This window comes from Podarcis erhardii (assembly GCF_964252035.2).
Source record: "Podarcis erhardii genome assembly, chromosome: 15".
NCBI classification, from domain to species: Eukaryota; Metazoa; Chordata; class Lepidosauria; order Squamata; family Lacertidae; genus Podarcis; species Podarcis erhardii.
In genome coordinates this window covers 10,367,817-10,382,908 of record NC_138505.1, presented here as the reverse complement: position 1 = coordinate 10,382,908, position 15,092 = coordinate 10,367,817, and the positions used below count along the sequence as shown (strand labels likewise).

General features: G+C 47.7%; 1 protein-coding gene across 1 annotated transcript in view; it reads right to left on the bottom strand.

The window, feature by feature from the left end:
* Nucleotides 1–5,369, bottom strand: part of HCN3 (hyperpolarization activated cyclic nucleotide gated potassium channel 3) — a 29,091-nt gene extending 23,722 nt beyond the window's left edge. The window contains exon 1 of the mRNA XM_081840896.1: nt 4,783–5,369. Coding sequence (XP_081697022.1) covers nt 4,783–5,249 — 467 coding nt within the window. The 5' untranslated portion in view covers nt 5,250–5,369. The remainder of the gene's footprint in view (nt 1–4,782) is intronic.
* Between the last annotated feature and the right edge of the window lie 9,723 nt (nt 5,370–15,092).

The window sequence follows — 15,092 nt, the reverse complement described above, 5'->3', positions numbered from 1 at the left end:
TGCGTCTCCGGCTGATTTTGGACTACAACTCCCATCAGCCCTGGCTAGCAAGACCAGTCATCATGGATGATGGGAACTGTAGTCCAAAAAACAGCTGGAGACCCAAGCTTGGGAAACTCTGCTCTATGAGCTTATGGTAGCCAGCAGGACACACACACCCCGTTTCACCTTCACAGTAACCCTGTGAAGTAGGCCAAATTGAGATCATTGTGATTGGCCTGAGGCCACCCAATGGGCTTCACAAGTTAAGTAGGCATTTGAACCCGGTCCCTGTCCAGAAAAGGGAGGCTGGTCCATGAGGGCAAATGGGGCAGTGCCCCACCGAGCTCAGTTTGCCCTCAGCCAGTGCCCCACCTGTGGCCTCCTTATCTACATCCAGTCCATAATAATAATGATGATGATGATGATATTTTATTTATACCTCGCCCTCCCCAGCCAAGACCAGGCTCAGGGCGGCTAACACCAGGTATAAAAACAACTGATTAAAATACAACTTAAAAACAAGATTAAAATACAACATTAAAGTGCAGCCTCATTTCAGCAGAAACTCAAATCAAAAACTTTTGGGGGATGAAAACGTCAAGTCTTCACCAAGGCCAACTATCCAGACTGGTCCTACATGGGCCAGAAAAAAAGCCAGAGAAGTCCCCAAATAGGAGTTCCAATACAGAAGGAGAAAGGAAAAAAGAAAGAGGGGGAGGGAATCAAACTGACTCTCATGAGACAGAGCGTTCCACCAGGCTGAAAAGGCCCTGGCTCTGGTTGAGGCTAATCTGACTTCCTTAGGGCCCGGGACCTCTAGGGTGTTACTATTTATGGACCTTAAGGTCCTCCGTGGGGCATACCGGGAGAGGCGCTCCCATAGGTACAAGGGTCCTAGGCCTTGGTCCATGGGGGTGGTTCTGCCTGTCAGCTTCCTCCACCTTCTTAGACTCAGTGTTGCCCCTTGTAAGGGGGGGGGAGAGGAGGAGGAGGAGGGGGGACAAAACTAGAATCTAGAATTAGCTGGCTCCTCTGCCTGCCACCGGCTCTGGCGCCACCTACTGTTCAGCTCCCTGCCTTCCACTCCACCACTGGCTCTAACCTTCTGGGAGGTTAAAAGGAGATTGCATGTTCTGACAAGTAGGAAAGAGCCTGGCACTCAGCCACAAAATGTAAGTGAATTACAAAGATGTTAGTGACTTCACAATAGTCACCTCTCCATCCCCACATAAACACTGTGCTCCTAGCTATCAACTCGTTGTCATCAGCCTAAGCCTGGGATGGGAGAATATTTTCCTTGGCAAGGGCCATATTGGCTCACAGTAAGGCTTCCAGTGGGACTGCATGCCAGACAAAAGCACTTGAGGGGTATATGAAGCAGGGCTGCTGAGAGGCGTGGCCTAGGAAGAGGGGTGTGGCTTGGGGATACAGAGAGAGCCCAAGGGGCCAGACAGAGAGGTGGGAGGTGGGTGTGGCCTGGGACAAAAGTGGGCGGGGCAATGGATGTGACAATTGGCTTTTGTACAATATGGTTTCGCCGAAGAATTGATGCTTTTGAATTATGGTGCTGGAGGAGACTCTTGAGAGTCCCATGGACTGCAAGAAGATCAAACCTATCCATTCTGAAGGAACTCAGCCCTGAGTGCTCACTGGAAGGACAGATCCTGAAGCTGAGGCTCCAATACTTTGGCCACCTCATGAGAAGAGAAGACTCCCTGGAAAAGACCCTGATGTTGGGAAAGACGGAGGGCACAAGGAGAAGGGGACGACAGAGGACAAGATGGTGGGACAGTGTTCTCGAAGCTACCAGCATGAGTTTGACCAAACTGCAGGAGGCAGTGGAAGACAGAAGTGCCTGGCGTGCTCTGGCCCATGGGGTCACGAAGAGTCGGACACAACTAAACTACTAAACAACAACAACACAATATGGTTTGAATTTCCTTAGATAAATGGCCCTGTTGATTACACCTAACCCAGACACAGGTGTTTTCGTATAAACTGCGGATGAGAAGCAGAAATCGTCTATCTATGTTCGAGGAAGTTGAGTTTTCCCCAAAATCTGTCTCGTGATATCAAATCAAAAGCAGATTTAAAATCTATAAAGGGTACATAAAAGGATCCTCCTTTTTTTTGAGGTATATTTTTCCACAAGGTGTTAAGAGTACTAGGCCTTGATCTATGATTGACCAATATGCCCTGAAACCAGCTTGTGCTTCTGTAAGCACATGTTCTTGCTCCATACAATCCACAAGTTTAGCCACTCAGAGGTCAGAAGCTTACACACACACACAAACACACACACACTTTTTTTCTTTCTCTCCTCCAACATCCACCCATGCAAGCAAGAAGCACTGGCCTACTTCAAGGTTCAATCCAGCCAGGCCAAAATATTTGAGGAGGGTGTTTGACAGGATAGCTGAGAGGCATGGCTTAGGGAGAGGGTCCGGGGGCCACATAGAGAGGCCTGGAGGGCTGAATTTGGCTCCTGAGCCTGAGGTTTTGCACACCTGGCCTAGGCTCTTCAAGGAAAGTCCTGCAACCCTTTAAAAAGAGGAAGATGCCTTATAACAAGTCAGATAGTGGACCTATTTAGCTCAATGCTATCAGTACTAAGTAGTAGGCATTCTCTAAGATACCTGAAGGATCATCTCCACCCCCAATGTCCAGCCTGGACACTGAAGTCCTGCTCCGAGGGCCTTCTACCTCACTGTGGGAAGTGAAGTTGCAGGGAAGCAGGGAGAGGGCCTTCTGTGGAGCAGCCTCCCATCAGGTGTCAAGGAGATAAACAACTACCATATTGGCCTGAATATAAGCCTCACTTTCCCCAAAAAATCCGACCGTGAAAAGGTAAAGTGCGGCTTAAATTCACAACCTTACAAAAATTGGCTTCTACGATACCGCTGCTGAAATAGACATAAGGTAAACCGGAATGTGTGTGAGTGCCTGCGGAATTTTAAGGGAGCGGCTTATATCCGGGTATTGTCTTTTTTTATCCCCCCCCCCTTGAATTTTAAAGGTGTGGCTTATTTGCGGGTGCGGCTTATATTCGGGCCAATACGGTATATGACCTTCTGCAGACATCTGAAGATAGCCCTGTACTGGGAAATTTTCAATGTCTGGTGTATTATGTGTTCTTTTATAATCTGTTGGAAACTGCCCAGAGTGGCTGGGGAAACCAAGTCAGATGGGCGGGGTACAAGTCATTGTTGTTGTTGTCTTAACTTGGGACCTTTGACATGCAAAGGATGCCAAACAGCCTCGGCCCTGTATACCTGAAGGAGGATCTTCACCTGCATTGTTCACCTTGAACACTGAGATCTAGCTCTGAACATCTTCTGACAGTTTCCGCACTGCGAAAAGTAAAGTTACAGGTAACCAGGCGGAGGGCCTTCTCCGTAGTGGCACCCACCCTGTGGAACGCCCCCCTGTCAGATGTCAAGGAGATAAGTAACTATTCAACCTTTAGAAGACATCTATAGGCAGCCCTGTATAGGGAAGTTTTCGATGTTTAATGCTTTATTATGTTTTTGTATATACTGGAAGCTGCCCAGAGTGGCTGGGGTGACCCAGTCAAATGGGCAGGGTACAGATAATGAAATTATTATCCTTAAAGGATGTGTTTTACCACTGAGCTATGATCCTTCCCCCTGAAGGATTCCTTTGCCTAGGGACCCATGTCAGACAGGCAGGAGGACATAGGAATGTGCCTTACACTGAGTCAGACCATTGGTCCATGTAGCTCAGTGCTGTCTACACTGACTGGCAGTGCCTCTCCAAGATTTCAGACAGGACTACCTGGAGATGTGGCCAAAGACCTTTTGCAGGCAAGGCAGATGCTCTGATCACAGAACTACAGTCTCTGTTTGCAGGCTCCCCTCCCAGCCCCCTTAACCTAAGGTTACCAGATTTTTTTTCCAATGAATCTGGGGACTCTTTTCAAATTCAATGGATTTTGTATGGGGACTGATTTGTAAATCCGGGGACTGTCTCCAGGAAATGGGGACGTCTAGTACCCTTACCTTAACCTTCAATTTACATCCACAGCAAGAGCTGGGGTCCTTATTTGCGTTACCAAGGGCCAACACAGATTGGTTAATCCGGACGCATGGCATAAGCAAGGCCCAGGTGGCACACATAGGAGGAATTTAAGACCGTTGCTTTCCTGCAGGCAGGATGTGAAATGAGAGCACCTGGTCTGGTGGATCAGGGATGACTCACTCCCTCCCCCCCCTCCTCCCCTTCGCTCCTCCCATCTTTTTAATAGTGGGGATAATTCGGAATCTGTCCTGGGAGTTTTACTGTAAACTGAATGGCAGGAGATATAAATAGAACGAATAAATGAATAAGTAAACAACGGGAAGACGTGGCCCAAATAGCCCTGCGAAGGGTGGCTGGCCCTGTTGCTTCAAGAATGTATCTCTCTCTCTCCTTCCCCCGCCCCCTTTTCGCCTTGCAAGGAGGGGGGGGGTGTGCTAAAGAGAAGTTGGTGAGGGTAATGTTGTGGAAGAGGCCGATGACGCCATGAATGCGCCCAGCGCTTTATTTTAAGAGCAGCTCGCAAAAAGCCCCCGCCCCGAGGACAGCCCAAAGCAAACCACCACCGTCTGGCTGTTCAGACGGCCTGGGCGAGTGCCGCTTGCAAGCGAGAGAGATTCAGCACCTCGGACAGCGCCGCGCGCCCCGCGCTCTGATTTCCCCACGACCCGGTCCTTCTTCCAGGGCGCACCCACCTCCACCCCCGTCGAGAAGCGGGTCTCTGGGGTGGGGGTGCCCGAAACCCACCCCCTCCGGCGCGCTCACCTGAAATCGCTGTAGGGATGGATGATCCAGTACCCGACGGACTTGACCCTCTGCTGCTCGATCTCCACCGCCTTGTGGCTGCCGAACATGCGGAGCGAGAACTTGTTGACGGCCGGCTGCAGCATGGCGCCCAGCTGCCGCTGCACGAAGGTGCCCTCGGGGCCGTCGGGGCTGGCGGTGGCGGCAGCCGCGGACGCGATGTCGGCGGCCACGATCTGCTCGGCCACGGTGGCCGGCGCCATCTCCGCTTTGCTGGGGGCCGCCGAGCCTTTCCGGGTGGGGGGCTCCGACCTGCCGTCGGGGGGCTGGCAGCCCGACCTGGATCCGCCCGGGGGCCTCCCCGCGGCCTCGCCGTCCATCACGGGCGGCGGCGGCGGCGCCTTAGGGCGAGGGTCGGGGGGCCCCTGGAGCGGCCGGCGCGCCCCCTCGTGGGGCTCGGCGGCGTCCATGGCGCTCGTCGTCGTCATCGTCCCTTTAAGCGGGCGCCTTTCCTTCAGATGCCCTTGCCCGGGCGGCCCCGCTGCCCTCTCTCCGAGGGCGCATCCCCTCGCCCGCCCCGCTCGGGCCCGGCTCCAGCGGGGAGGAGGGCGCGCACAGCCTGGACGGGCGGGCGCTTGGGTGGGGCGCGCGGAGAGGTGGCAGGCAGGCCCGGGGGGCCCGGGGCGCGCATCAAGGGCGAGGCTGGCGTCGAGCAGCCTCAGCTGGGTCCGGGGACCGAGGGGGTACCTCGCATGGCCTCCCCCGGACGGGCGAGGGGGTCGCCGGGGCCGGAAAGCCTGTTGCGCGCCCGCGCCCGCGCGCCCAAGGGAGCGGCAGCGGAGGAGGAGAAGGAGGAGGTGGAGGGTCGTCAGCCGGGCTGTCGGAGAGGGCGAGCCGGAGGAGCCATCCTCGTAGGAACGGGCAGGGAAGTGGCGGCGGCACCAGGGCGCGCAACAAACCCAGTGGGCGCCGCCGCCGCCGCGCGCAGGGGCGGCTCTAAGGAACGGGCAGCCGGAGGGGTGCTAACTCGGCGAGGGGAAGGTGCCATCTAGCGTCGGCCGGCAGATCGCCACCGGCTGGGGCGGTGCCGAGGGTGGGGGGGCGGAAAGGCACGAGCCTCGGAGGTGCCCACCCCTTAGAGATGGGCGGGGGGAGGGAATCTCCTCTGTGGGTTAATGACGCCTGTTTACCTGGGGAGGTAAATTGCATTGCTGCCATGGCGATGGTGATGGTGATGGTGGCGGCGACCGCTGTCATTCTTTCCGGGGCTTAGACTCTTGATTATCTGCGACCTTTTTTTTTTTTTTCGTGGGCGGGTTGTCTTAATCTAGTTTTTCTTCTTTTTCTTCTTCATTGAAAAATTAAAAAATAAAATACAAAGTGCGCCGAGTAAGATGAGATACGAAAGAAGAAGAAATCTACTTGCTGTTGTTTTTTAAGAGACTTGCATTTTTAAAATGCTGGTTTTAATGTATGTATTTCATAGGAGCCAAGTCCTAATGTCCGAGGTCTTTTCAGCCCCTTAATAAAATATTTGAGGGGGCCGAGACACCCCTCCTCCAAGCTGATGACCACAGGCATTATGTGTGTGTGTTGTGATTATGTGTGGCGGTGCTTACCTGCCCCCCCCCCAATATTTTATTGAAATTGGCACCCTGTGTTTGTTTGCTTGCTTAAATAATGTAAGTTGCATTGGATTCCTGTGGCCCCCAAGAAAGCGACTGATACATTTAATATTGCAAATAAATTTCATATTGTAATCTTATCTTGTGAAATGCCCTGAGATCTATGAGTATAGGGCAGTATACACATTTAATAAAAATATTAAAATGAATAGCAATAGTAGTGGAATTCTGCTCAGAGTAAACCCGTTGGAACGAATGATCCTAAGTTAGTTTTGGCTATTCACATCAATGGGCGAATATGAATTAATTCAGCCATTTTTATTAATTAATCATTCAATTAATTAATTAATCACATTTGTAGCCCAACTTTTTGAGCTCCTTTCTTTTCTAAGGAGCTCAAGGTGTCCAACATGTTTCTACCCCTCCCTAATTAATCCCACAACAACAATAACCCTAGGAGGTAGGTTAGGCAAAACAATGCAGAATCAAACATTTCTGAAGAAAGTCAAATATAAAGTACACAGTTAAAGCAACACAATTGACAGGAAACCAAAATACCATCTCAAAGATTTCTCATTACAAAGGAGGTCAAATAATGGAAACATATTTAACACAAACAAAGACAAAATCTTAAACATTTCGAAAGAAAACATTGCTAAGTGAAGTCAAATATAAAATGCACATTTAAAACAGCATAATTAAACAGGAAATAAAGTATTTAAAGCATGACACGGCTGTTTCGCAGGCACAAAAAGATGGGGCAAAAGAATCTAATAATTAGCATTGGATACATGGGGAAAGCGAAGACAGGAGTGCCTGGCGTGCTCTGGTCCATGGGGTCACAAAGAGTTGGACACGAATAAACGACTAAACAACAACAACACATGGGGAAAGCACACTTGACTCCTGGGTCCATCATTATCACCTGAGGCCCAGGTGGACGTCGTGGGTAGGAGAGATGATTTCCAGCTCAGCCTGGTTTGGCAGCTTCAGCCTCCTTTGGGACAGAAAGGACTTGGCCCCCATCCTCCATACTTTCGTATAAAGTTCATACTGGATTGTTTCAGTGCCCTCAAAGATGTCTGGGAACCATCAACTGGTCCAAAACGCAGTGGCCGGACCAGGGCTGCCTTTATAAGCCATACAGCCCTAGTCTCAAATAGCTGCATCGGCTGCCAGTTCATTTGTGGACCTAATTAAAGGGGATCTAAAATCAAGTATTAAAAACAGATTAAACAGACTGCAGCCACAGGAATAGGGCGGACGCTGAAAACACTCATCTCACGTATCAAAGGCCAGTTTTGTCTTCACTACTAGGGGAAGCTGCACAGTGAAGGGGCCAGACGCACCTCTTTGGGGAAGGAGTTCCCAACTTAGGGGCTGCCACAGATAAGTCCTCTCCTGAGCCCTTCCAGCAAACTTCAGAGGGTAGCAAACCTACCAAGAGGACCTTCCCCTCTGCTGTTCTCAGCACCCAGGCAGCTCTGTAGGGAAAGAGGCGGTCTTTCTTTCTTTCTTTCTTTCTTTCTTTCTTTCTTTCTTTCTTTCCAATTTTTAAAATTAATTTTCCAAAAAGTTTTTAAAACAAACAAACAAATAAACAAACATAAATCTTCACCGTATTAATTCAAACTTAATTACATTGTTAAGTGACTTCCCCGTGTCTCCCTGGTTGAATTTCAATGTATATCATTTTAACGGTTTTCCCAATCCTAAATTCTTTTTAAAAAATTAACTTAATCACTTAACATCTTTCTTTCTTTCCGGTTCGACATTAAACATATTAATTCATCACGTTACAAATTTAAATCCTAAGCCTATCTGGTATTTGCAAGCTTTTCCACTTAATTTAACTTAACATATTTAACTAAATAGTCTTTAAATTTCATCCATTCTTCCTGGTACTCCTCCTCCTTCTGATCGCGGACTCTTCCAGTCAGGTCGGCTAGCTCCGAAAAATCCATCATCTTCATCCGCCAGTCTTCCACCATTGGTATTTCTTGTGTTTTCCAGTTCTTAGCTAATAAAATTCGAGCAGCAGTTGTGGCATACAAAAATAATTTAACATCTTTTTTGGGAAATTCCAAACCTATTATTCCAAGAAGAAAGGCCTCTGGTTTCTTAATAAATGTATATTTCAACATTTTTTCAATTAATTATAAATCTTCTCCCAGAAGTCTTTCACCTTGGGGCAAGTCCACCACATATGATAGAAAGTACCCTCTTTTTCTTTACATTTCCACACTGTTATGATAAATTTTTGCTAGTTTTACAGGAGTCCAATACCATCTATACATCATTTTCATCATATTTTCCTTTAACACTGTACATGCAGTGAACTTGACCCCTTTCTTCCACAGTCTTTCCCAGTCTTCAAACATTATGTTGTGGCCCACATCTCAGCTATAGGTTTTGTGGACTGGTGCCACAATCAAATGCATGAAGTAGCATAATCAATGTGACTTTCAGAAACCAATTATCCTTAGCTGGCTGATATCATAGATGCCTGCATGGTTTAGTGGCATTCCCTCTCTGAGCTGTCTGGCAGCACTCACTGAACCATCATCAGCGGCGTAGTGTGGGTTGTCAGCACCCAGGGCAAGGCAAGTAATTTGCGCCCCCTAACCCGGGGCAAGGCAAGTAATTTGCGCCCCTAACCCCTAACCCCTAACCTGCCGCCGCTGCCAGCTTCTTCTTGCTGCTGCCTGGGCTGGGGTATTTACGGTAAGGTAGCCACGGTGGCAGCGGCGGGTCCGTGTCAGGTGATCTGAGGCGAGTTGCCGCTGGCGCTGCCGCCCAAACGACGCCGCTTGCCCGGAGGAGGAGGAGGGCAGAGAGGCGAGGAAAATGCAACATGGCCCAGCAGCTGCAGTGGTGGCGGCGGGGCTGTGAGGAGGGGCTGCCTGGCGTGCCCTCCGCGGCCCTGACGCGCGGGGACCGAGGCAAGCGCTGGACTGGAGAAAGTTAGTGGACTATTGGGAAGACATAAGTGATAGAGAAATAACGTTAGTGGCATTTAAAGAAGCTCTGTAAAAGTCAAAGAGATATTGCAAAAAAGAAAAACAGGTTTTAAAAGGTTTTTTGAAAGGCAATAGTGAAGTTAAGAACTGTGTACTTAAAAATCAAATTTGGATGATTGTCAGAGAGGCTGAGGGAAGTCCAAAATTGGAAAATTTGTTAAAGTTGAAAATGAGATATGTTATATATTTTTATTGTGGAAACTAATAAAAAAATTATATATAAAAAAAGAGAGAGCCACTGCCTGCCGGATGCCTTCAGCCCGGACGCGCGCACAGCTCGTCGGTTCCGCGAGACATGGGGCTCTGCTACAGCCTGCGCCCGAGGCTCTTCGGCGACTCCGGAGGCAGGAGTGCGCCCCCCCCAGATGTTGCGCCCAGTGGGGCCGGCCCCCCCTGCACCTCCCACGCTACACCACTGACCAGCATTATTGTTTGAAGCATAGGTTTATTACTGCATTTGTACCTCACATTTTATCCTGGGAGCTTAAGGCGCCATACATTTTGCCCCCTCTCCCCGTTTATCCTTACGACAACCCTGTGAGGTAGGTTAGGCTGCAAGACAGTGATTGACTCAAGGTCGTGCCTAAGAGGAGATCTGAACCCTGATCTCCCAGGTCTTAGTCTGACACACTAACCACTACACTACACTGCCTCTCCTTGGCATGGAGCATCTGTTACCACTTTAAGCTGGTGAGGCTGCAGTAATCCTACTAGTAGGTAAGGGTAAAGGTAAAGGACCCCTGGACAGTTAAGTCCAGTAAAGGCGACTCTGGGGTTGCGGTGCTCATCTCACTTCAGGCCGAGTGAACCGGCGTTTGTCCACAGACAGCTTTTCTGGGTCATGTGCCCAGCATGACTTAACCACTTCTGGCGCAACAGGACACCGTGACGGAAGCCAGAGTGCACAGAAACGCCGTTTACCTTCCCGCTGCAGCGGTACTTATTTATCTACTTGCACTGGTGTGCTTTCGAACTGCTAGGTAGCAGGAGCTGGGACAGAGTAACGGGAGCTCACTCCGTCACAGGGATTCGAACTGCCGTCCACAGCGCTACCCATGTCCCTATTCCTACAATAGAACTGGCTTGCTGATGAACCTCCAGATTAGACTACAGTGGTACCTTGGTTCTAGAACTTAATCCATTTCAGGAGTCTGTTCGATTCTCGAAACCGTTCTAAAACCAAGGTGCAGCTTCAAGTTGGCTGCAGGAGCTTCCTGCATTCAAGTGGAAGAAATGTTGGGTGTTCGGCTTCTGAAAAACGTTCGCAAACCAGAACACTTACTTCCGGGTTTGCAGTGTTTGGGTTCCGATTTGTTCGACAACTAAGCCGTTCAAGAACCAAGGTACCACTGTACTATAATTTGTTTATATGTGGGGCTGCCTTTGAAGACCATATGGAAACTGAATTTATGTCACATCCACACTGCACGCTTTAGTACATGCTTCCTTCCCTCACCCAACCCCCGACCACAAAGAATCCTGGAAACTCTCATTTTCCCCTTGCAATGCTACAATTCCCAGCACCTTTAACAAACTACGGTTCCTAGGATTTTGTGTGGGGTAAGCCAGCTGCTTTAAATGTATGTGTGGGTGTGACCTTAGTCCAAAATATAGCTGCAGAGCTGTTAACCCCAACTGGGTGCTATGGTCACATCACGCTTTTGCTTTGCCAATTGCAACAGCTGCCGATTAATTTTCGGGTTCAAGATGTTGGTTTTTATGCGAGGCTTGAGGGAGGGAGACCAGAGGGGCTGGTTGCCTCCATAATTGCCTGCCTGCATGCTGAGATCTTCAGCAAAGGCCCTCCTTCTGGTGTCCCTGCCATCTGAGGTGCGGAAAAGAGCTCTACGTGAAAGGGCCTTCTCGGTAATGACCCCTTGACTATGGAATACTCTCCCTGAGGAAACCCTCCTGATCCCTACCTTGATGTCATTTTAGTAAAGACCTTTCTGCTTTAATCCACTATGTGTCACTATTATGGTGCTTGGTGTTTGTTTTCAATCTCATTGAGTCTGACAATTTCTTTGCTGCTCTTTTCTTTTTTTTTTTTTTTTTAATAATTTTTATTCAATTTTCAATTTTAAAGACAAAACAAACTTACATAAAAAAAAAATCAAAACAAAGGTAAAACAAACACAAAACAAAACAAAACACAACCAAATTTTCATCTCCTTCTTTCAATGACTTCCCCGCACTCCCCTGCCCACCTTCCATTTTCACTACATAGCTCAGCAAATTATTTATTAGATCTCTTAAAAATTATTCAATTCTTTCCTTCCAATTTATCTTTTCCCCCTTTTTAACTTATCATAATTTTACATGTTCCCTTTCCCATATTGGATCTATTCTCCAAGGTCGGCCTAGTTTCTCTCCCACAAACTCATCTCTTTTTTTTTTTTAATATTAAATCTAAAATCATAATATTTCAGTTCCAAATCCCAGGTTTTTACCACCCCAAATTCCCCTCCCCCCTGCCCCCGCTTTGCCCCTACCCAAATAGGTAAACAACAGTTTTAGCCCGGATTTCTGACATCCGAGGCCTTCAGGCCCCAGTTAGCCTCTCTCCGCCGATTTTGTTTATAGTCCTCTTTGTTGGTCTTCCCTTCTCCATGAAGTTCTGTCAGCAGCTCCTCATATTTTCTTTCTTCCAAATCAAACAAAGGCAGTTTTTGACCAAAGACAACAAATCTCCCAAAGTCCAGCCCCAGAAAGAAGTCCCCATTGAACTTGTTCATTCTTTGTTGATTCAATATTCTGATTATTCCAGGGGCTTCTCTCTTCCTCTGGCCCTGCAGATCTACAATCCCATAGTCATCCTCCTTGTTTCTTTGATTCCCAAAAGTTGCAGGTTTCTGTTTGCATTCTTGTTGAACTCTTTCTTTTTCTCCTTCCCCCCATAGGGTTATCTCTCCTTCTGCAGCTGCAAATTTTTTTTCCACTTGTTTAGTTCCATTGACAGAGTCGTTAAGTTTAAGACTGAAGGTCATCAACTGTTCAGTCATAATTGTGTTCTGTTTTTGCAAGGTTCCCACCAGACAAAACATTTTTTGTATCTCTGCCAGTAATTTTCCTTCAGCAGCCATTGCAATGTCATCAGTTCCCTCCAGAGGGATCTCCATCATGAATCTCACCCAACAGTCAGTTACTTTGTTGTTAAGGATTATTTTGTTTCCAATCAGTTCAATCAATTCAGTTTCAATGTAGCATTTAATCCAGAAAAGCAGTTATAACACAGTTCCACGTTTCGGCTAGTCGTTTGACAGCTTCTTTGCTGCTCTTTTCTACTGTGGTATTTCAACATTTTATTTTATTGCATTTTTTTTTTTGTAAAGAGAACCTGCTGAAGGGTCAGCTATGAATTTAATAATACAGTGGTACCTCGGGTTAAGTACTTAATTTGTTCCGGAGGTCCGTTCTTAACCTGAAACTGTTCTTAACCTGAAGCACCACTTTAGCTAATGGGGCCTCCCGCTGCCACTGCGCCGCTGCTGCAAGATTTCTGTTCTCATCCTGAAGCAAACTTCTTAACCTGAGGTATCACTGTAGTAGTAGTAGTAGTAATAATAATAATAATAATAATAATAATAATAATAATAATGCAGTCATAGGATTAAAGGGCACACATCCAATGAAGATTTATTCGGCGTTAAAAGCTGTAGAGTCCAGAGGGGCTTTAATTACTCCTTAGCAGGTGTTTAGGATTATGATCTTACACAGTCGGATTCTTGACAGGTTTTATGTAAACAGAAGTGAAATAATTACCTAAATGCAATAAGTAAATGTTTCTCCTCCCTTTATCTCAACCTGCATTTTATTGCCTTTCCCTTGCTTCCTCTCTTTTCAGATTGAAAGCCCCATTTGTTTATTTATTGCAGGGGTCAGCAACCTTTTTCAGACATGGGCCAGTCCTCCGTCCCTCAAACCATGTGGGGGGCCAGACTATATTTTTTGGGGGGGAAATGAACGAATTCCTATGCCCCACAAATAACCCAGAGACGTATTTTAAATAAAAGGACACATTCTACTCATGTAAAAAACACTGATTCCCGGACCGTCCGTGGGCCGGAGTGGGAAGGCAATTGGGCCGCATCCGGCCCACAGGTCTTAGGTTGCCTACCCCTGATTTTTTGCATGATTTATTTATCACATTTATATCTCACTTTTCCTTCAAAGAGCTTAATATAATGTACATGGTTCCCATTTCATCCTCGCAACAACCTTCTTAAGCAGGAGAGAGGCTGAATGACTGTCTCAAGGTCACCCAGTGAGTTTCCTGGCAGAGAGGGGATTTGATCCCTGATCAGCCAGATCCTAGTCTGACACTCTTAACCAGTACACCACAATCGCTCCCTTGATGCAGTGCCCTGTCGTCTCATCGTTTGTAAGGCTCCATGTGCATGGATTATATAATAACCCGACAAATAGAAGGGGAAGAAATGGAGGCAGTGAGAGATTTTACTTTCTTGGGCTCCATGATCATTGTAGATGGTGATAGCAGCTATGAAATTAAAAGGTGCCTGCTTCTTGGGAGAAAAGCAATGACAAACCTAGACAGCATCCTAAAAAGCAGAGAATCACCTTGCCAACAAAGGTCCGTTTGTTACGGCAAAATCTGGGTGCGAGACTGCTCAGCCACCCAGCTCGTCGGACTAAGTCCGCGGGTCCTAGCGGAAGAAAATGAGCTCAGCCGGAGACAGGAGCAAGCTGCAGAAGATCCAAGTTTATTGCGCAACAGGTTCAAGACGAGATTGAACAGCGAGAAAGGGGTGACATAAACTTTTGAAACTTCCCTCCATGTCCCAGAATACAGTGCAAAATACATCCCAGTTACATCATGAATACATTAAAGAGAGGTTGGGTTACACAGATTACATCATGAATACATTAAGAAGAGGTTAGGTTACATGGATTAACGTATGGAGGAGGGAGGGGGAATATGCAGAGCTGGAGATATGTGCAGATAAGCACATCCTGAGTACCGGTGATGAGAAGACAATGGTCCATGTACCGGAGGAAAGGCTTGGCAGAGTGATTTGACAGGATTAGGGTCTTGACACCTTGCTTGAGAGATTATGGAGGACAGGGGAGGTGTGATGGAGTCCTAGAGAAATTGAGCAAATTGGCACGTTGAGTTTCTATGAATTTTATAGATTTTAGTCCCTTTTGACATTGACAATTGGAAATAGATTGATATATTGTAGCGAAGAAGAAGGTGAAGAAGACATGCCCCCCCCTTCCGTATCAAGTTCAAGCTATGGTTTTCCCAGTAGTGATGTATGGAAGTGAGAGCTGGACCATAAAGAAGGCTGATTGCCAAAGAATGGATGCTTTTGAATTATGGTGCTGGAGGAGACTCTTGAGAGTCCCATGGACTGCAAGAAGATCAAACCTCTCCATTCTGAAGGAAATCAGCCCTGAGTGCTCACTGGAAGGACAGATCCTGAAGCTGAGGCTCCAAGACTTTGGCCACCTCATGAGAAGAGAAGACTCCCTGGAAAAGACCCTGATGTTGGGAAAGATGGAGGGCAGAAGGAGAAGGGGACGACAGAGGACGAGATGGTTGGACAATGTTCTCGAAGCTACCAGCATGAGTTTGACCAAACTGCGGGAGACAGAGGAAGACAGGAGTGCCTGGCGTTCTCTGGTCCAGGGGGTCACGAAGAGTTGGACACGACTAAACAACAAC